The 22,261-nt window shown below is 32.9% G+C and overlaps 2 protein-coding genes across 6 annotated transcripts; one reads left to right on the top strand and one right to left on the bottom strand.

The window, feature by feature from the left end:
- Positions 1-1,617: 1,617 nt before the first annotated feature.
- Positions 1,618-13,353, bottom strand: KU70 (ATP-dependent DNA helicase 2 subunit Ku70-like protein). 5 transcript variants are annotated; one of them, XM_089754755.1, is made up of 19 exons: positions 13,241-13,353; positions 13,073-13,150; positions 12,689-12,805; positions 11,828-11,942; positions 11,483-11,588; positions 11,241-11,358; positions 11,031-11,114; positions 10,879-10,937; positions 8,907-9,040; positions 8,766-8,809; positions 8,145-8,221; positions 7,298-7,445; positions 6,001-6,062; positions 4,866-4,926; positions 3,732-3,824; positions 3,539-3,659; positions 2,826-2,928; positions 2,539-2,716; positions 1,618-2,120 (listed from the first exon to the last, which is right to left on the bottom strand). In XM_089754755.1, exons 1-19 carry the CDS (start codon positions 13,304-13,306, stop codon positions 2,007-2,009), a joined length of 1,878 nt encoding a protein of 625 aa, XP_089610881.1. In that variant the 5' UTR covers positions 13,307-13,353; the 3' UTR covers positions 1,618-2,006. The 5 variants fall into 5 exon arrangements, 3 of the variants coding, with proteins under 3 accessions (XP_089610881.1, XP_089610883.1, XP_089610882.1); XR_016333807.1 differs by lacking the exon at positions 2,539-2,716 and having other exon boundaries at positions 2,826-2,920; XM_089754757.1 differs by lacking the exon at positions 2,539-2,716.
- A 1,902-nt stretch (positions 13,354-15,255) lies between these two features.
- On the top strand, positions 15,256-21,549 carry LOC111276559 (gamma-glutamyl hydrolase 2-like). Its single transcript, XM_022862306.2, has 10 exons — positions 15,256-15,829; positions 16,640-16,726; positions 16,953-17,042; positions 17,580-17,674; positions 18,663-18,723; positions 19,397-19,486; positions 19,612-19,674; positions 20,843-20,931; positions 21,084-21,176; positions 21,265-21,549. The coding sequence occupies exons 1-10, from the start codon at positions 15,368-15,370 to the stop codon at positions 21,314-21,316; spliced, it is 1,182 nt and encodes a 393-aa protein (XP_022718041.2). The 5' UTR covers positions 15,256-15,367; the 3' UTR covers positions 21,317-21,549.
- Positions 21,550-22,261: the final 712 nt, after the last annotated feature.

Genomic DNA, 22,261 nt, shown 5'->3' with positions numbered 1-22,261 from the left:
ACCGTAACATGACTTGTTATGGACGGCAGCCATTAAGGAAAGAAGATAAGGATTTGGTATTTGTCACTTCTTCCTTCATTTCTATGTAGAAATGATTCTGGGTATGACTTTGCAAAAGTAAATGATAATTCCCCAATACTGTGCATAAGAACGTTGGTTTAGACACCAATAACAAAATTTTTAGATTTTACACAACGAAATTATAAATTTGCTATATGTCCATTTAATTATTTATTTATTAATTTTCATGACATATATCAATTCTTCAACTTTAGTAATTCATATATATAAAGAAATTTAAATATCATAATTTGAAAAAAAACATAATCATACCATTAAAACAAATGTTCAAATATGCATTTACAAATCGTGTTATTGCAAGTTGTTGGACTATTTGCAATCCTCAAATCTCAAAATAATAATAATAATAATAATAATAATAATAAAAAAGCAGCCAAAGTTGGTGGAATAAAATGGGACTGAAATCAAACACTAAGTTTCAAATTTAGGTGATATCAACGACCTATGCCAAAGCAGAGCAAATATTATTCCATTGACCGACTTATCCTAGTTGGTATTAAATTAATCACTACATCTAATTGGTTGTTCAAAGAGCTAATGAGGGGATGAAAAAGAGGCTAGTCAAGCCGCCAGTCTAATCTTTGCAAATTGCTCGAGATTCCTTCCACTGGAGGGCATGTTAGCATTATTTGTCACATGATATTTGTCTAGAAAAGTATGCTGATGACTGACGAGATGCCTCAATCGGCATCATTCGCTTTCCAATAAATTTGTATTTATTATTGATGTTAACATTTATTTTATCCCCAACATATATAAAATATAAAATTATTATAGCATAAATATAAAATAAATTTATTCTATTTTTATTAAATTTTATATCATATAATTTTTATATTTTTTTAAAATTATTTTCGGATCATATTTAAAATTATTAAATTTAAATAAACTCTTTTAAAATTTAATAATAACAATCGATTACTAAAATGATTTTCTTTAACAGCCAAAATACGCCTAAAATAACTTGTGGAATGGTTCTAAACAGAAGCAGAAGAGAAAGGTCTTTTGTACAACTATCAACTATGGACAAACTATGAATAGCAGTTTTTAATTTTTTTCTTTTTTGGGTCAGCAAAGCAGCATTCATGGGTTAAAACATAGTGCTATACGCCACAATCCCATTAGATGCAGCTAATATAATAAGAGAAACAAAAGACTTGACTTGATAAGAATAAAGAAAAAAAAGGATAAAAAAGATGAAAGTAAAAAATTATTAATCTAATAATTAAACTATAAAGTAAAAAAATAATTAGAAATTTTAATCATTAAATTAATAAAATTTTCATTTTCGTCCCTTCTTATCTTTCCTCCAAAGTAGAACCAAAGTCTGGAGCAACAGTAAAAATTTCAAAATAACAGTTATTTGAAATCTTATTATATTAGAGTTCGGATAAATTTGGTATTTTCAGTTTCGAAAACAAAACGAAAAATATTACCACTAACCAAGCAAACCAACAATTTGGGCTTGCATAACTAAATCAACACGCTCACGTGCACTCGCACACATAAACTCCATACATCAATTGCACGGAAAAGTATAAGCTCAAGGTCTAAAATCAAAATATTATGGAATCATCTTGGGTAAAGACAGATGCATATCAGCCATTTGGTTGAAAGACGCAAACTTTTTGCCATACATACACAAATGTACCATGGAAACTAGTTAATGTGCACACATCTTCTCGTTGATCTTAAAAATGCGTCATCAGAAGCCTAACTATGATGCACCGACAAAACCTAATATGTGCAATAAAGCTTTAAAATCTACCCGAAAAGACATGTTTAGCCTTGAAAAATACAGTTGCATCATGCAAAACCAAGCATGTTTTAGTATTACAATACGAGGCCTACATAATGCGGCAATCAGTAGGATATTATAGCTTATCTGATAGCAGTCTACGATTTTTTATCAGCTTCAACTTTGCTCATTTGCCCATGTGGGTTAAAATTCTGCTGATCAAAGCTTCCTTCTTCCCGGTGACAGGAAGGTCGTGTGCATTCAAGTAAGTTTTCAAAGCTGCTACAGTTAAATCCTTCAACTGCAAAATGAGAAATCATGAGTAAGATAAACTTCCTCATAATTGTACGTGAAATTAACAAGCAAACTTGGGATTGAGATATAAGGTTTCAGTTCTCTTTAAAGTTTAGAAAGTATCATTGACACAGATAGCAAGGTTTCATACCACATCCGTTTCAAAATTAGGGGAAGATAGAATCAGAAACACCAACTTACACTATTTCACCTAACCAAGAGTTTCCAACAGAATCTGTTTCAATAAATTAGGAAATGGCTTTTTAATAAGCTTGAGGAATGAAATATTGTGACTGCTAGAAGTTGGAAGTTCAATTATTCTCATAAAGAGGAAAATTCTTTCCTTTGAAATAGCGTTTACTTAAATTTTGATGATTAAGAGATTAAAAACATTATTGAAACATAGACAAAACATTTAATTTCACCTGCCCATTGTCAGCAAGGTCAGCCCAATCATAATCCTTAGCTGCATTTTCTGCAATTTCTTTTCGTTTTCTAGAGGCCCCACCCACTTTTTCTTTACCTAAATGGTCGTTTTCCTCATCATAGTTGTCCCCATAGACAGAAAGCTTGAATTCTTCTATTGCCTTAACTACAGCTGGTCTGTGCAAAAAAATTATCTCACAAATGACCAATTGATAAGTCAATGGATTTTATAAAAGGCCAGAGGGGGATGAAAGAATTTAAAAAATACAAGGCAAAACTTTATTACCTAGCCAAACCTTCCTCATCAGGTACTGTCTCATCAATGGTCTCAGGAATATCATCTTCTTCTAAAGCTAGAGCCTGCAGTACTGCATAATGTCTCTGCAAGGCTTCAAGGATGTATCAAGAAATAGTGAGCGAGTCAACAAAGTTTAACACAAGTACGAGATCAATGCAAATTGACACTCCAATTTAACGGGGAAAAAAGAGAGTGAGAATAAAAAGAGAAAGAAGTTTGATACCTAAGAATTTATTATTATCAAACCTTAAAAGTACCCATATTGCTTGAAAAAGTGGAAACTGACTATTTGACAAGCTGCAATTATATATACTTGATCATACAGAAGAATAAGCAAACAATTGATATTATATAAATTCATATGTTTAACCTTGTCCACATTGTTTTCTATATTATGGATAATGTCATTTTGGTTCCATGACTTGAATCCAGAGTAACTGATGTGAGTTTATGATTCATATTACAGCTTCATGGTCTCAATTTCAAACTGAACTTCAATCATGTTGAAACAAAATAATGCTTTTGGCGCACTTGGAACCATTCTAAAATTTCAGGCCAAATCTAAAGGTCACAAATACTAACATACCATATTAACTAATAAAGAGCTATTTAGTGATTTATTGATTTTCATAAAACTGGAAAAGAACACTGCCTATGAATGTCTAAGCAGTGGAATTACAGTGTATAACATGACAGCTTACCAGGGTTAGCAAATTGGAAAACTGAGAAATCTTTCATTTCAATACGTTTTATTAAAGCAGCAGCTTTTTGAATTTGATCCTTATCTGCTCGAGGTGCATCATCTTCTGTATCTGGAAAAATCTGTGAAATAACCCCAATTTTATCAGTGATGACTTGAAAATATTTTGCATAAACTCATCAATATTCCCTTGCCTCTTCAGCATCTCTGATGTCATCAGAGTATGGAAGGTATATCATGTGCATCCCTGGCGGCTCCATCTGACCACCAGCTGTAGTAATCTCATCCTGAGAAGTTTCAAGAAGATTGATAAGCTTTGTCACAATTGTCCGTATAAACATAAATGTGAGGCAAAAAGTTCCACTGTATCCTTCAGTTTTGGTTCAAATAGTATAATTCGCAGTTCTAATTGTCATTTTTACAACATGATCATTAAGAAACATAAAGTACTTGTCCAAGTTTCTCATAAAACAAATTTAATTTCTCTCCGCATGTCAAAAAGTAACACTATCAGCTGCATAACATATACATGTAGCACATTAAACCTGGTCCAGACTTTGTTTATACATGCCAAGAACAAGTAAACAACTACAAGTGCATCAATAATGTGCACTACCACATACAAAACACTGCAGTGTCTTTCTGAGAGTTCTTTGAAGTACAGCACCTTTGGGCCAAGATTCAGTGGAAAATGCAGGTCATTTGCAAGCAATTAACAATGAAACGAAGATACAATGATGCCTCCAAGTTCGCCTACTGGGTTGGGATATTGTAACATTATAATAATCCAAAATCATTTCATGATACAGCATTTAAATTCTACTCAGATTTATATTTATCACTTAGTCTACTTTCCTAGAAATATTAAAATGTCACAGTTTGTTCAGTTTGAAAAGAAATGTTTGAGCAGCCTTTCAACCTTCCTCTTTTCCCTTAAAAATTTCTTCTCAACCTTGGTGAAGCTGAGATTCAATCCAAACTCCATACAACAAGCAACGGACTTCAGCGGAAAAACTAGGACACCTTCCTCTATCCAGTTACAAAGCTTAACACCCATACAACATGTGATAGTAGTGTTTTAATTTCAATCATATTTGTGTATCATATTTCCCACTGTTGAGAACTGAATGATTCAAGTCGCATGTTAGAGAGCTTAAGTCCACCATAACGCTTGTATTAGCTCCACATTTATGATAAGGGAAAACAGAGAGAAAAAACAAGTTGACAACACATAGCAAGACAAGCAGTGAAGCATAATTTCCCAAATACAGACTTCACATCAATGATTAGGCAAGATGCATTAGTCGAAAGTGTAACAGAAATCTTACTCGTGCAACTAAGGCAACTAATTGAGGACGTGATGAGCCCCCATAAAATGCAACTGCAAAACTGCAATGACACAAACACAACCCTTACATATTCACCATTATTTGCAATGTGTTAGCATAAAGCTTAACTTCAAATACCATTCAATATCAGAATAATGAAAGTAATCATAGCAAAGCAAGGCTTTGATCAAAATATCAACTAAAACCAATCAACAACAAAGCACAATCATTAACACTTGCCTTGTTCCTGTCTAGAAGACTAGCTTAATAGGGATTGGCATACTGTCCCATGCAAACACATTCAACAATTATTCATCCAGAAAGCAACAAAGAGAACAGAAGCATATAAGGTTTATTAGGTTTGGTCACAACAATTCTATTTTTCATCAGAATTTTGTGATTTCATTAATGTAGTTGATTATCTCCACTAACTTAGCCAAAAAAATGCTCAGCTATAATGAACATGATAATAATGAAAAGTAAATAAAATAAAATAAAACAGCATTAGATGTAAATTTTAAGCATGATACCTGCCGCTTAACTTACTGTTTGTTGTCCATAAATTTTACAAACTAAATGCTTTGCAGAAGCAAAGTAAAATAAATGCAAAATATTATTCTTGAAAGAGTTGTTTCTAAAAAACCAATAGTAAGAAGCAAGTCATAAAACTTTCCTGTTTTACAGTTGCAATTGTTCAGGGAAATGCGTTCATATGGGAGCTTAATGCATAGTTAAGTAGAATTCCCTTCAAAATGAAACAAAATTGGTAAATGGTTTTACTTTCTATTTCCTCTCAATTATTCATTGCCTCAGAGTTACATTAGTCATTCATTACAAGAAACTTTTGAAGCTTTCCCTTTGTCTCCTTAGTCTTGCAAATGGGAACCCATGAAATGACTAATATGTATGTGACAATCAAAATGACAAAAAGTATAAAGGATACAACCACATGCAAAAAACAAATTCTGAAATCCAATTTAAGAATTACTTATGCTCACTGAGATGAGAAAATTACCAAATTAGATCAAATGATATGATATATACTCATAACAAGAAGAATGCATGTGACACTCTTAGTGGTTCAGTTTGAAGAACAGCAACCAGCACACAGAAGGTGAAGTTGCAAAGTACTAACCGTTTGAGCCTTAGCATAGATCTGTGCAAGGCAATAAAAATGCAGGAGCTACCAACCACTTCCTATAGTGGACAACCAGCAAAAGTTTTAGTAATTGTAAACAATAGAAAAGCAAGGTTCACTAAACCAAAGGACACTAACTAATAAACAGCTGCCTGAATAGGTGTATCCACATCATAACACCAGTAATTACCATCTTACAACATCATATGCTGCAACTAATTAAGCTGAATATGAACAGGTTGGTTTTGGCTCCTAAAGATGGTAATTTAATTCATGAACAAGAAAGGCCAACTAGAAAGACACTTGACCTGCACAAAAATTGAGATGAGTTTGCACCACCCATGTTCCCCTAATATGTTCACAGACGTATATATGCTTTATGAGGAGCACATATTGTAATCTTGCGTCTTCATTTGAGGATATTGTCAATACAACCACCAATAGATTATCAGAATGGTATAGACTCAGCAGTGACACCTTACATTAGATCCTCGCAAACGAGCTTGGGCCACTAGTATACAAATTTTTATAGGTTCTTTAAAAGTATTCTTAATTAACTGTTGCATTTGAAACACTACAACGATATCTTACAAAAGGGATATGCAGGAAATTATTGACAGTCAGTAGGATGGATAAAGAAGAATCAAGACTCATAACAAAATATTAAATATTTTAGCAACATATTTTTCTTTCACAAGCACATGGAAATGCATTATTTGTTTAAGTATTAGAGTAAATAACTAAATAAAACAAACTCTGAACAAATCTGTCAGATTTTAATTTGATAAGTCATCAGATCCTATTATTTTGAAGGAGGAACCACAATTTAGTCCTCCAAACAATATCAATTTATGTCAAATACTCAAGGTCCTTCGAAAGAACAGCATGGCCTTTGAAAACCTTTCATTTAATCTGTGCAGCCTTTTGTGTTTAGACCATCTTCTCATTGACTCTTTTCTGCCTTTCTAGAACATTAACTCATTTTTCTTTTTCTCATGATTGCAGCATAGTTCCAAACGTTTAGCAGAAAACATCTAAGAAGCACTAGATATACAATTATACTTCCAAAAAACTTGTCATCTATAGTCTTGATAAAGCAGTCCTAATCAACATTATCTTTCAATTTGTAGTACATCACACTTCCCTTTCTTAATATCAACAACTGAGAGAGAGAAAGATAGTGGGGAAAAAATAACTGTCACCATAGAAAAGATCTACAAGATCAAGAGTAAAGAAGATGCAAAAAATTCAAGAAAATAAACATATATATCATTTGAGTTAAGACTGAATCAACCTGGTCAGTGGGATATACAAACGTGGATGGCCTCAAGTTGTGGTAATCTTTTAAGCAACATAATGGCTTGAATCCAAGAAGACGAAGATGTCCTGTTGATATTCTTTTTATCTCAGATATTTCATCCATCGAGAACTTCACATTCTCACTGGAAAAGCAGGGAAGCAAAGTTGATTAGGATAGAGTTACAGGAAATGAAACTGAAATATTAACAAGCACAACATATGAACAGATTTCAAGAGCATCTATTAAACTATATCATTCCCTGATGAATCAATAACCAACCATCATGGTGACATGAAGTTCCCTCTAAATTAGAAAACTTCCTTTCTTAACCGTGATGGACCAGCAACACAACCATCATGATGACAGTAAGATACTCTACATTAGAAGACTTCTTTCATTAATCAAGGACATATGCTGCCATGTTTGCCCCATAATGTGCATCACAAATATCATCAATTAACAGAAATGATGATTTTTCCTGAACCCTTTTGATGAATTATTTTCTATTAGAAAAAGGCTTTTGGTCTCTATTAAAGAAAATATAAAGAAATGTCTTGTATTGCCTCTTGAATAAAATCGTCCACAAATAGAAATCCCAATATCAGAAGCAATTCTAATAAAATGAGGAAAAGGGAAATAATATATTATATTATATTTTCCTCAAGAAAGGAAACAAGATTCATAAAATATTCAATCCACTAGAAAGGTCAATATCTAGTAAGAATTAACTGTAATATTTTACAAGCAACAGGACATATGTATGAAGCCTTCAATGATTAACAAGCATGATGTATTTCCTTATTTTGTTAGATAAAGCACTATAAATAATAGCTATGCTTACTTTCTATATGGCTGAAAGCGTTTAGGAGGTTCTTGAATCAATGCACCTGTATCCTCACAGATCAAAGATCTTTCAATCTGCACCATGTCATTAAATAATCAAACTACAATCTATGAGATACAGCTTCACTTCCATTCTCTGCAAAAACCATTAACAAAATTATACAGCTTAATAGCAAACACACTGTTTCTTCTAAGCTCCATAAAAACCCTATTCAAAACTCTACAATGATATCTTACTCCATAGTACATGCATAAAGCAAAACAAGCACCATTCAGTTAAATTAATATGGATCTATACTTACATCCTAAATTGTCAAATATCTATTAACTAAAATCACTCACGTGTGTCCCAAAAAAGGGGAAGAGGTGGACAGAAACACACACAGAGTGAGAGAAAGAGAGAAGAGAATAAAAAATTTGTAAGAGGGAGAAAAAGTTGAACATAAAGAATATAAAAGCTTAAAATATAAAAGGCATTCCAAATAAAACTTAGATCACTGATGCTTATAGGTGTACAAATGGTTGTTGTCAGTTGTCATGCAGAACATGAATCTTTTCAGAATTACCAACTATTAAGAGCCTATGCACTACCTGAGACATAAAGAAAACTTGTAATTACCTTTAAAGGACGATTAGTGACAGAATCAAGCCATGTAATTGCCCCTAGGAACATAGAAGAATGAGGGAAAAAAGTTACCAAGTATGGTACCTGATGTCTGATAACATCCAAAATTCAACTAGAACATGGAGAACTGTCTACCTGGAACTGTCGGACGAATTAAAGCATAAGTATTCAGCTGAATTGACAATCCCTTGACAATATGAAATGTGATCCTTCTAATTATCCGCTTTGTGAACATACGCTTCCTCAGTTGATCTTTCATATCTTCCAATCTGAAATTAGATTATGAACATATTCATAGAATGGAAATGTCAAGACTAGATGAATTGTGGATGTAATTATAAAAATCTATATCTTTTAATACTGCTACTGTGACTAGTTATATATATATATATATATATATATATATATATATATATATATATAACTGATCCAGAGGAAATCAGTAAAGATTATAAAATTTAGAAGACAACCGTCCATTGAAAGTTAATATGATCTCTATGCATGAAGAAAGAGTTCATAAACAGTGCTTAAGAGGTGCTAGAAATACCAACTCGTTGTCATGTTTTGTCTGGACTTTTTTTACTAAAATGGACAATTATTTTATAGGTACTCAGAAATTAGAAGTTAGTGTAAGTGCCAATAGAGCATAAAAAAATGTTTTTTTTTTTTCTGCAGTCACAAGAAGTTTGAGTTAGATGTAAGCAGAAAGTCGCCAATTCTTCTGTCATAAGAAGATGAAGAAGAAGAAAGAAGCGTGGGACTTCTAATTTAGTATCCAACAACAAAAACAGGTCATAATTCACGCTCAAATTTTTTAACAAGATCAACTCATTGCAACACTCAAAACACTCTGATTCTGCAAATTCTATGTTAGCATTCGGACCACTGACCTGCACACACATATATATATATATATACACCAATACATAAGATAGCCTTTCTCTTGTGACTTTGAGTTCGCTTGATGATAATGGTCACAAGTTACACTAGCAAACTTAAACAACTAAGTTATGCCAGATACTGATTAAGCCCAAGCAGCCCACTTCAAGTGGCCAGTTTATCCCTCTTTATCCTAGCAAATGCTCCATTCAATTGCTTCATGATGGGGGTTGTGCATAAAAAGGCCATTGGCAATTTTCAAGAATAATAACTAGACAATCCTATTCCCACAAGTAGAGTTCTATAATTTTCATGCTATCACCACGTTATTCTTATGGTTGTTTCCATAGCATTATTTCGATGATGGATTTTCTTTTGCAATTCTTGAATACTGCAACCACTTTTCGACACTGACTTGGACTACCATTCTTCTTTATTCATCACCAATTATTCGGCTCTTTCCATTTATTTTTTCTGGAAAGTGAACAAAAAAAAGTAAAACTAAAAGGGACCAAGAGAGTGCCAACCAAACTGCAACAACAATTTAGTAATTGAACACATTCAAAAAATACACTGATCTCTTTTCAATGGTTGATCCTCACATATATATTCAGTAGTGCATTTTAAGTTTACTCTCTTCTCTTACAATGGTCCAATTGCCTAAAGTTAAATCTTTGCCTCAAGCTCCACAGTTTGACCAATTAGGAGTGGGTAAAACACAAGCCACCAGCTTCATATTCATTCAACCTTGCAGAAATCAAATGGTAGACAGAAAACAAAATCCGATCATACTCAACCTTCATTGTCCCCAATCATAATTCCTTTTAAATCCCTGAAGTGATGATCAACAAGGAATATAAAGCCCTCAATCAAACTCCGTAAAGATCAACGCTATGGATTTTATTTGAGTGCATCAAAGAAGAACGAAACAAGAAACTAGATCAAAACTTTTAAGCTAATAGCAGAAACTTTGCTACATACCTACCAGGAGAGGAATCAAAAGCATTCAAGAAATCACATTTTTCAGGTTTGGAAATTGAATGTATTACAGGTGAAACTGATTGCAGAACTCAGAAATTCATTATAATCAAACAACATCAGATTTGCATAAATGGCCGGTTCTTTGACTTAAAAGTATAATGCCTGATAGATATCCAAGTAATTGCACAATAGAGATAAGGTAAATGTAAAGAAAATAATAATACAAAATGAAACAAAAAGTACATACTTCTGGCCTGCAGATGGAATGAATTGAGCAAGATCTTCACTATCTAACCCAATCAAATCCTGAAAGAAATAAAAGATTGGTGTCCAAAGTAAATATATAAAAGCACCCACTCAATCCGCACAAGAAAACACAAAGTGAAGGAATAAACATACTGAATATAGAACAGAAACATTGAACTCCTCATCTAGACGAATTAAGGGGAGAAGTTCAATTGAGATTCCAAGATCTTGTATGTCCTGGAAAGAAAAAATAAGAGAGGAAAAGAAGAATGCAGGTGACACAATCCGGTAATCAAATGCAGTTCAAATTGCATTCATAGAACACTAAACTGTAAAGCATGTGCAACTTTATATTTATTTTACTTTAGCTCGCTGCAATGTAGCTCTTGTCATATCTGCTTTTGCAGCACCCTGGAGACTCCCAAAAGGATCATCTTCATTAGTAAAGAGAAGAATTCTCTTATCAGCTGTCTTAATAGACCTGAAAGAGTTTCGCTGTCACAAACTAACAAAACCAGTTGCAGGAGCCTTGGGAAACAAAAGAAGAAAGAAAACAATCCCTGCTTAGTCATAACTCATAAGACAAATCCAACATGTAAGCATACCCTTTGCGAAGAAGAGCTTGGGCAACCCAGAGAGCATTGTAAAGGGAATTCTCTCGAGACCCAGGCACAATACCATACTGACTCCCAATTTCTCTCATAAATGATTCTGAAAATAACTCAAAAGAAAGGTATGTTAGTGAACCAAAATTTTGTAACTTCAAATTTTTAACATAAAAGATGACATTAATGAATTGATTAAAACATGGTGTACTTCAAAATGTAATACTTTAAGATTGGTTTAAAGTATTGTAGAAGCAATGTGGAGTCAAAGAAGACAGACTAAGCTTAGAATCAGATTTTCATCGTTGATCACCAATAAAGCAAATTAATTTGACTAAAAATTACCTTCTATACAGTCAAATTCTTTTATAAGCCTTGCTGTTGGCCTGTCTAGTTGCTCCCTTTCAGCAACATTAAAAACAAAAACACCATTTAAATCCTGCAAATTTTTCTTTTCCCTCTGCAGTCACCAAAAAAAAAAAAAAGATAGTAAGAAAACATATCATAGGCAGCATACCTAAAACAAACTAGGAGGAATCAACTAAATTCTGCCAAAATTGACTAGTATAAGCGGCTAATATCCATAACTTGATTGTAGAGTGACACAAATAAAGATGTACGCATAATGAATTCTTCTGTTTCTGATCACTATCTGAGTATGAAGTAGTAAGAAGCTTTTTCAAGCCAGATGCCAGATGTTTTAAGGTGGTTACTTGGGGCCTTAATGCCAAAAAACCAGGAGACAATTGCCCAAGATCCTATTTAAAGAAAGTAATATCACCTGTATTTATGTAACTAAACAATGGCAATGCATGATTGTATTTGGGAAATGCCTGTGGTAAGAATAGCAAATATCTCTGCATGCTACTTAAATCATGCATCGTCCTACCATATTGAATCAGTTAAAATACAAACTAAGGTCATTGCAGAATATCCACATTAATTATTTAATCTCTTCTTTATCCTTTAGTTTGAAAGGCAAAAGTGTAATGAGTTACCATTACATCTTTTGCCAATTGTTATCTATGCAGCATCGTGAAGTTATGCAGTGCTTCTTGGATATTAGAAGCAAAATTCTTTACCCTATGCTCTAAGTGAAAGCCCCACTCTGGCTTTTCTGTACAACAGGACTAGAGATTCTAATTACAGCAAATCAAACAAAAAATATCAACCTAAACGGCACAGTTTGCTAGAATTGCATCTTACAGTGTTAAAGAAGCAAATTGCGACTTCATCATACGATCTGCAAATGATTTGGGTCTTGAGTGATTCTGCAATACAGCTGATGGAGACATGGAAATGAATTTCATCCTTTTGATCTTTCTGTCAATATTAAAAAAAAAAAAAAAAAATCAACAACTGCTAGTCAGATTGCACTTCAAATAGCTAAACGCAATAACATGTTAATCAAAGAATATAACCATTAAAGGATAACTTAATTACCATATTAAGCCGGGAAAAGAAAATAAGAAAGAAAAGCCAATTAATTTATTGATGCTTAAAACCCAGACATTAACACAATAGGAAAAAGAAAAAAGTAAAAGACATTAACATAATGGGGTTTTTTTTTTAATAAAATAGAAAACTTACACCAGGACATGTAGTGTTAAACATTTTGGGAGAAGCGTCGACCAAGTAAACAACATACTCTTTGGAGCTCTCACTTTGCTGCAAAATTGTATAAAAACAAAACAATTACATTTCTCATTTCTCATATCTTTACCGTGGAGAAGAAAAGAAAAGAAAAAGAGAGGGAACCTGGAAGAATTCGTTATCTGGGTCGTCTTCTTCATCCTTGAAAACATCCTCTGGGTCTAAATCCATTGTCAAAGATGAAAATTTTTTGAGGCTTTTGAAGGGTTTTTCTTCCCAGTTCCTACCCAATACCCGCCTACGAATTTAAATAGATTTCGAAATTGGGAGGTGTCTCGGACAAGCTGAAGGAGTCTGTTGGGTCAAACGTTGAAGAATCATTGGGCTTTTCAGCCCTTTAGACTCATTTGGGCTTCTCTTTTGAAATTTTCGGCCACAATTAAGCTGACGTTTCACGTCCGACGAAATTTCAGCCAGGTTGGGCTAATATATTTTGAAGCCGAAGCTCGGCCGGCTTACTTTTTAAAATATTTTTATCTATATATTTTTCATTATATAATAGGAAAAATCATATTATATAAGTAGATTTTCAGATTTGTCAAATTTTGATCTTCCCAAGTAATAACCCGCATACCTACACAAATACAATCACAAAAGTAATTTTTTTTTGTTAATATTAGAAATCCGAAATTAATTGTATTCTTTTGTGAAAAACTCTTAAATCTCAATTAGTTTTAACTATATATTTCATGAAAAAATTATTTAATTTCAACGTGCATCTTATTTACTTACAATAACAAATTTTCAAAATAAGTAAAAATAAAAAATATATATTTCTTTCGTCTCAAAATATTTGTTTCATGGGGTTTTAAAAAATTTTAATTTTAATGCATTTAATATTAAAATTTAAATTTTGTATAAAGTTAAAATTTTATGATTTTTAATATCAAAAAATAAAAAATCATAAAGAATAAATTTAAAATATGAAAATTAAGAATTTTAGATGTTAATAAAAAATAACATAATTTTATAACATCCCATAAGGAAAAGATAGATAAAGAAAATATGACAAAGGGATTATATAATTATATTTGCTAAATATTTGACTAAAGCTATAAATCAAATATATGTAAAATAGACTATCCCGACATTGGTGTCTGTGTCTGAATCATTTGTATATCTGAATGGGATTCGTTCAACTGAAGAAGTAGCAAGTGTTTGAGCCACGCCACCATTGGGTCCGACCATTAGGAAACCAAAATAAGCATTAGCAATGTAGAGATCACATGTTGCATTGTTGAATTTGAGAGCCACTGGCTTTCCACAAATTGGTTAAAGATTAGGATTTGTTGACCCATCGCGCAGCTTCCTTTTCCTAATCCAACAAGGAAACCAACAATTAATCAATTCGTTGGGTAATTATTATTTCAATAATTAATCAAAATATCATCTATCAAAAAAATTTTTAAGTAAAAAAAACCGTAACATAAAATAAAAAAATATATGCTCTCAAACCTATTAAATGCTGATAGTTATATAAACAAATCGTTTTAAGGTTTGGATTTAATTTTATTAATATTTTAAATAAACAAAATAAATATCCTTAAAATTAATTACATTAACAGATGACATTCAATAATTTTAATATTTATATTTTTTTAATGTTTAGACTGTAATATTTTTTTATTAAAATAAACTAATTTAGTAATAACCAATAATCTTTTGCACTTCCCCAATAGCTTGAACAGAATTCCCTTCCATAATAATCCTCTTAGTCGCACTTAATGACGATATGAAGACCAAAAACTCAGCCTTTGTTGCAGTTAAAGCACAAAGCCTTCACCTTGTCCAAATGATCTCCAACAACAACTCCTAACCTGGCTAACCTGATCAAAAGCTGCATCCACATTCATCTTCAAAACCCTTGAAACCATCTTCTGTCTGCAACTATTCTAGTTTGAGATTGTGTTGCTTCTGCTCTATTCACCCCCACATTCTTCCAACCACTAATTGTTAAAAAAAAAAAAAAAAAAAAAAAAACAACCTTTGGAATAGAAAAACAAGCATTTGGGATAATAAACTTCAATTTGCAAGGCAACGAAAAGAATGACTATGGAAAAGTATTTGACTGACATTTTCAAACTATATCTAGATAATTGTGGACTATTGATTTTCACGCTCACATTTAAAAGCTCCCTCCATTTCTCCAAATTTTATAAGGCCGCTTCTTTTTTTTTTTCTCTTCCTTTCCTTTCCCTTTCCTTTCCTTTCTCTCCATGTCAATTCCCCAAAATGCCCTCACTCTATCTCTCTAACCCCTCTTCCGACCCTCCACACGACACCGCCCCTTCCGCTTCCGCTTCCGCTTCCACTTCCACTTCCACTTCCTCTGCTGCGTCCCATTCTCCCGACATGTGGAATTACCTTTTCGTACCCATACTCCTCTACCTCTCCAAAGACCTCGCCATCGCTAAAGCTCAAACCTCCACTCCACTCCTCCTCCCGAGCCAACGAGGAGACGACTCCTTTCCCGACTCACTGAGTTCGGCTCCGAGTTGCACGACTCTTGACCCGAAGCTCTATTATCGGCCGGTGATCGGGATACTCAGTCATCCGGGAGACGGCGCGTCGGGGAGGCTGAACAATGATACGAATGCGTCGTACATAGCGGCGTCGTATGTGAAGTTCGTTGAAGCGGCTGGTGCTCGAGTGATTCCTCTTATTTATAATGAGCCTGAAGATATTCTTTTCGAGGTAACCACAATGTTTAGTTAGTTGTAAAAATGCTAAATCTTGACTTAATTTTTGGGGGTTTAAGTTAGGTTTAAAAATTTGATAGTTAGGCTAAAAATAATTTATTTTTAGTAAGTCTATATTTGGAAAGAGAACTTCCCACTTTGGTAAAAATTACAGTAACTGCTTTTGGTTTAGTTTAGAATCTTTATTCATTTATATGCTTTGTGAAGAATTAATAAATGGGTGACAATTTTTAGTAATAATGGTACTAATTTGTTGATATAAAGGAGGCTATGGGAACGGATTGTAGATGCTAGGATTTGTACTCTAGATCTGTTAGATACGTCTAGATGTCACACATGTTTACATGAACCAAATGGGTTAAGCTCGGATTTATGGTAATAATTTTGCTACATTAATGAATAAAATTATCTTTGTCTTTAATTTAAAAATTAGTTAATAATGGCAAATGAGTGCACCAAGGGCACTTGTTTATTTTGGAAATATTTTTATATTTAATGTGTTGAATGTGCTGATTTTCAACATAAATTCCCTTGGGACATTGGCTTGCAATACCTTGTTACAAAGGTCTGTTGGTTGCATTTTTGTGGATGTTCTTTTGGGTATATTCTTCAGGTTCTTAATATTTGAAAAGTTATTTCAATTGCCTTGTTGGTTGCTATATGCATTTCATTTTATTGCTTTGATTTGCTATGATTCGACAATGGTATCTATGATGCTAAGATACCTGCTTTAGCATTCATGTTGTCTTCCCTTCCCAAAAAACTGCCATCTCGCTAAAGTCTCTACTCCACCTTTGTATTGCAGAAGCTTGAATTGGTTAATGGCGTGCTTTTTACAGGAGGGTGGGCTAAAGCCGGATTGTACTATGAGATGGCTCAAAAAATATTTAAGGTAATTTGTGTTTGTTTGTCTATTTTAATTTACAAAACTTGGATGACAGTAACAAGATTATATGCATGAGAGTTATTTTACCAAGTTATTTTTCAAATGTTTATATCTCCATTCGTTAATTATAAAGAAATAGAGATCAAGTTGGTTTTCCCCTTATATTCTGATTGTCTCACAGCAAGAATTCTTCATTTGTATATAAAATTATTTATTTCTCTGTTTCTTGCAGAAAGTTCTAGAGAAGAATGATAAGGGAGATCATTTCCCATTGTATGCCATTTGCTTGGGTTTTGAACTTTTAACAATGATTATCAGTGAAGTAAGCATCCCTTACATTATCTTACCTCTATTTTGCCTCTGTTTCTTTTTTAAAGGAAAAACAATTCACTCTTCTTCGGACTTTTATTTATTTACAAGGCTTTTCTTAATGTAGTTAACTTTAGTTCTCTATGTTGGACTTGGCTCTGTACTTATATTCGTTCATCTGTCATTGTGAAATGACAAAATAAGATGCTTAATTTCTTGATTTTAGGCAATTCTTCTGCCCGTTCACTTTATTGTGAAAACTGTAGTATTTGATCAGTTAGGTTGGAAATTCATGGTTACCTTGTTCATGGCATCCAAACCAAATAACCAATGGTTCACCTTACTGGAAAACATTTCTGTGAAAATTTGAAATCATCATATCTCACTCCAATGGTTTTTTATGCAATCACTTCATTTCAAATTAGCTTAACTCTAGCCACATTTACTTTGTCTGACGAGCTATTTACTTCAGGGTTGTCTTTGTTAAATTGTAAAAACTTTAACAAAATCTGAACTTAATGAATACATCAACTTTTCTTCTTGATGATAGGACAGAAATATTCTTGAATCATTTAGTGCTGACGATCAGGCATCTAGTCTCCAATTTGTGAAAAACATTAATATCAAAGGAACAGTATTTCAAAGGTACAAAAGCTTTATTACCTTCCTAAGGTACTTTAATATTGTTTGGTTTTTGTGTCATTATGTTCTTATGATATTAATGCTACCTATTATACATGATTATCATAACAGGGTTAAATATTTGTGATTTCGAATATATTTTGCTGGTAGCGATTAGATGCTTAATAGGAAAGTTCAAAATAGTTAAGCCCTGGAAGTAAGAAAGGCCCATGCGTATGCATTGCTAAGCAGGCAAAGAGTTTCATGGAACATACGTGGTTTGTGCTTACTTATCTCTAATTTCATGATGAGAATTAGGAGTTTATTGCATGTGACATAGAAAACAGGAAGTCAATTAGTAGCATGTGATTTTCTGAAGTTGTTCAGGTGAAGTGATGATCATAGCATAATATTTGGTGTGAAATATTGGTGCTGTTGCTTTGGGCATCCTACATTGTCCTTGTTATCTTTTGTTTACACTGTGTTAAACATGACAATAAGATGGTACCAGAACTGTACAACTTTGAAGTTTATAGTGAAGCACCACAAAAACATTAGGACTTTCCATCTTAGCCTGATGTTCTTACTCTACTGAGGTTAGCTTTGGGATGGATTTTCCATATATCCTTCTCCAAACTTTAGATTCACACCTTTGATAAATAATAATAGCTATGAATGCCAATAATAATAGACACTGATTTCTGTTATTAGAGGGCTTTATGCATGTGTTATAATTGATGTTGTAGGTATATGTGTTTGTAATGTATAACCTTTCAATCATTAGTAGAGATGAGGTGATTTGAAGCTGATGATTTATAATTTTGGTCCAAGCAATTGCAATCACATTTTGATAGACTAGAAAGATAGGGATTATCAGCAGACTTTCCCTCTTAGCCCAACCTGACTGAGATCTATTTTGAGGGACACTTATGTAATTTCTTATAGTTAGTGTAATTACATGTTAATTGCTCCAGTCACACCTTTACATCTTCATATTTATATTCTTCTACAGATTTCCTCCAGATATGCTGAAAAAGCTAGGTACAGATTGTCTAGTCATGCAAAACCATCATGTGAGTTTCATGGCTTCTTTTTGTTGATTGTTTCAATTAGTCACACAATGTATTACTAATAGGTTTTCTTCTTTATCCTGGCATCTTTGGATGACTCCAGAAAGCATGACCTAATAACGAAGCACCTATGTTCTAATTTATTATGTTATCTTTTTTATTTTCGGCTGCCTCTGGTGACAGGACTCCCTCTAACTGGCAATTTAACATCTATGCAAGATAGGATATGTGATAGATGAAATGGATTTTAAGTTATAACCTTGCAAAGTAAATTTTTTATGTTTTTTATTTTCGTAATACTTAATTTGATTTCCTTGAAAGTAAAATTTTTCCTGGGTTTTGAGCCATTCCCACTTCTTTCTTGGTAGCTAAAATAGCAGAAATTCAAAGGACAAGATGTCCTTCTGGGAATAGCTAGCAAAGAACATAGGCCTAACAAAGAAGAAAGGAGAAAGATGCTAATATAATTTATAGGTAACAAGAAAGAAGCCCAAGCCCCAAGGACAATTAAATGGAACCTTAGTTGTTGAGCTTTAAAGATGATGAATTCCTCTAAAAATATGTTCTTGTTGTTGATGAAAGTGCACATAGAGACCCCCCCTCTCTTTGGTGTCACTGTTATGCTTTTATATAGAAGCTAATTAGCAATGTCTAAACCAATGTCTCAATGTAACAGTATGGCATTTCACCAGAGAGACTTCGAAATAATCCAAATCTATCCAGTTTCTTCAAGGTCTTAACAACAAGCACTGATGAAAATAATGAGGTAATGAATTTTATCCATCACTGTTTCCTGTTTACTATGCCATAGGACATGTCTAACTAGATTTATCTCATTAATTTTCATGGCTGTTTTAAAAATCCTTATTTCTGTAGAAATGTTAATTACAGGTCTATGTCTCCACTGTACAAGCATATGGCTATCCTGTCACTGCCTTCCAGTGGCATCCAGAGGTACTTCTTTTAATTTTGTCTGACCATCTTCATGTTTATGGCTACCAAAATGCATGGTTTTCTGTTACTTATTTTACCATTACATACTGCTATGCTGGAAGTTACTTCAAATGAAAGAGTTCTGGTAAATAAATGAGTTTTATTTTTAAAACGAACTTACCTCTAACATTGACACAATCAATTACAACTCGTGACTGCATGAAAATTAAAATTTACTTTTATCTTTTCGAAAAGCCTGTTCAAAATCTTCCTTTTAGCCTTTGTAATTTTAAGCATATCTGAAACAACAACACTCAACCAAATGTTAACAATAGTTGTTTCTACCGGATGCTTGACTCTTCCAGAACCCTCCTAAGTTTGCTTTCTAGGAATATTTTTCACATAATTTGAATTTGTATAAATTATCATTTTCTTTAACCCCCTCTCTTTTTGTAACCTTCCATTCCATCTAAATAGTTTTTATCCTGTAGTAAAGAGTACCGAATAGCTGTCCAGTGTGAGCTCATGCCACCAGTCTATCCTCGAGAATTTTACTTTTTTATTGGCTTCCTAGATTTCCGAGCTAGTAAATATGAAATGCATATACTATTTGTTATTCATGGAAAAACCTTGTGAGAGTTCTTGAAGTCACAAAGACAAATCAGATTAAAATTAATTTGTAGATGAAGTACTATTTGTTCCTTTTCCTGGTTTTTGGTGACTTCATGTATGTATTTAGTAGAGGACTGGAGTTTGCTTTGGAGGTGCTCTTTTCCCATAATCCTCTCAACTAAAAGCATAATATTATATTCAAGTCTAAAATCTCTTAAAGGATGCAATCAGAGTGGAATTGTGTGTTTTGGAGCATGCTTCTACAGGGTGCAGTACTCTGGATGTTTTATTTAATTAAAATATTTGTTTAGATTTTTCCTCATAGGAGAAAATGCTGAAGTAATTTCTGTCATTTACTCGAGTTTTGGCTTGAGATTTGACTTCCATATAATTTTTCTTATAAAATAATAGTCAAATGTATGACCAACTATAAGGAATTGGTGTCTCCTTATTTTCTTATTAACTTTTTTGTTTCTCTTCAGTTCTTTTAACTTCGTTTGCAAAATTATTGTGTTATACTTTGGTCCAGCAATACCATTCCCTTTCAATGTGAATAGTCTGACCATATAAATTGCAGAAAAATGCTTTTGAATGGGGCTCGAAAATGATTCCACACTCGGAGGATGCCATTCAAGTGACACAGCATGTCGCAAACTTTTTAATCAGGTTAGCAGTGTTAAAAAAGTTATTAATGGTTTGTTCTCTACATTGTTCCAACTCGGTGAACAGAAAATTGAATTTATGACACACCAGAGGGCTCCACTATCTGTCGCCTTTATCTGTTCCCAATTGAGTTCATTTTCATTTTTCTGTTGCAGTGAGGCAAGGAAGTCGACAAACCGGCCACCTGCACGAAAAGTGCTTGACAACCTTATTTATAATTACAGTCCCACCTATTGTGGGAAGGCTGGGTAAGCTGATACCATCCTTTTGAGACTATTAACCATTCATATTCGAATGTAATTAAGCCCATCGATATGTTTCTTGTATCAAATGCAGTAAGGGATTCGATGAGGTCTACATCTTTACACAGCTTCAAACCCGAATTTGAAAGGTTTGTGCGCGTACATAGCCATTGTTATCGGAAGTTGAAGCTATGTTGTTGGAAATATATATATTGTTGTTATTGTAAATGTTTTCACTGATTTGTACGAGTTCTGAGTCTGAATGTTGTCATCATGTAAGCTGTGGTCTGGATACTTGCTACCCAAGAAATAAATCTTTTGTCAGACATGAAGCTGTATTGGTAAATAAAAATGCGAGAGCAATGCTTACTCATTATTAGCTCAGATTCTTATTTAAAAAGTTTGAGAACGAGAATTAAAATCCAAATTTCTTACTACTATTATTATGGGGGTTCAACACTTAACCACAATAATTTAAAATATTATTTGTATTATATAATGCACTTGATTAGGATTAGTATTACGAACTAAGTGACATTAAATCAAGTCAATGAAAAAAAAATAAAAAAAAAATAGAAATCATAATATATATATATATAATTCTTTTATGGTTCGCATGCATTGATTATTGAAAAAAAATTACTTTTTATTACGCAACTTTTCTAGTGCTGTAAAACATGATTTGAAAATTTTTAAAATTATTTTCTCTTTATTTTTTTGGCTAAAAAAATTTAGGTGAAGGGAGATTTTAATGACTAGAGTATATGGTAAGTTTAATAAAAATTTATATTAGATTTACATCACTCATTAAAAATTAATTGACAACAAGAATCAAATTTAGACCTCATTTAGAGTTTATTGAAGTCATGGTGATGTAGTACCTAAAAGTCCGCTGGACATCTATTTAGATGTCATTCTCCACAACTTTTAAACGCCATTAAAGCTAAAATTTTGGTTAAACTTTTAAACGCCATTGGAGGGTCGAATGGAATTTTTGCGTTCTCCCACCGTTATTTTGTTCTATTTTTGCCTCTTCTTCTCTTTTTTTTTTTTTTTTTTATTTTGTTACCTTTCTAATTATTAATTAGTTA

This window comes from Durio zibethinus, chromosome 25, assembly GCF_047325235.1.
Source record: "Durio zibethinus cultivar Kanyao isolate XHJ-2024 chromosome 25, ASM4732523v1, whole genome shotgun sequence".
Lineage (NCBI taxonomy): Eukaryota > Viridiplantae > Streptophyta > Magnoliopsida > Malvales > Malvaceae > Durio > Durio zibethinus.
The sequence above is the reverse complement of the archived record's forward strand: the minus strand, read 5'-3'. Positions and strand labels throughout refer to the sequence as shown.

What these genes read in the sequence shown, in the direction of transcription:
- KU70 (XM_089754755.1), bottom strand. Translation starts at nt 13,306, where the DNA reads ATGGATTTAGACCCAGAGGATGTTTTCAAGGATGAAGAAGACGACCCA. An exon ending in ATGTTTCTGTTCTATATTCA is followed by an intron (nt 10,938 to 11,030) that starts GTATGTTTATTC and finishes TATTTCTTTCAG; the next exon opens with GATTTGATTGGGTTAGATAG. An exon ending in TCACTAATCGTCCTTTAAAG is followed by an intron (nt 8,222 to 8,765) that starts GTAATTACAAGT and finishes GACATGGTGCAG; the next exon opens with ATTGAAAGATCTTTGATCTG.
- LOC111276559 (XM_022862306.2), top strand. Translation starts at nt 15,368, where the DNA reads ATGCCCTCACTCTATCTCTCTAACCCCTCTTCCGACCCTCCACACGAC. An exon ending in CCTTCCAGTGGCATCCAGAG is followed by an intron (nt 19,675 to 20,842) that starts GTACTTCTTTTA and finishes TATAAATTGCAG; the next exon opens with AAAAATGCTTTTGAATGGGG. An exon ending in GTCGCAAACTTTTTAATCAG is followed by an intron (nt 20,932 to 21,083) that starts GTTAGCAGTGTT and finishes TTTCTGTTGCAG; the next exon opens with TGAGGCAAGGAAGTCGACAA.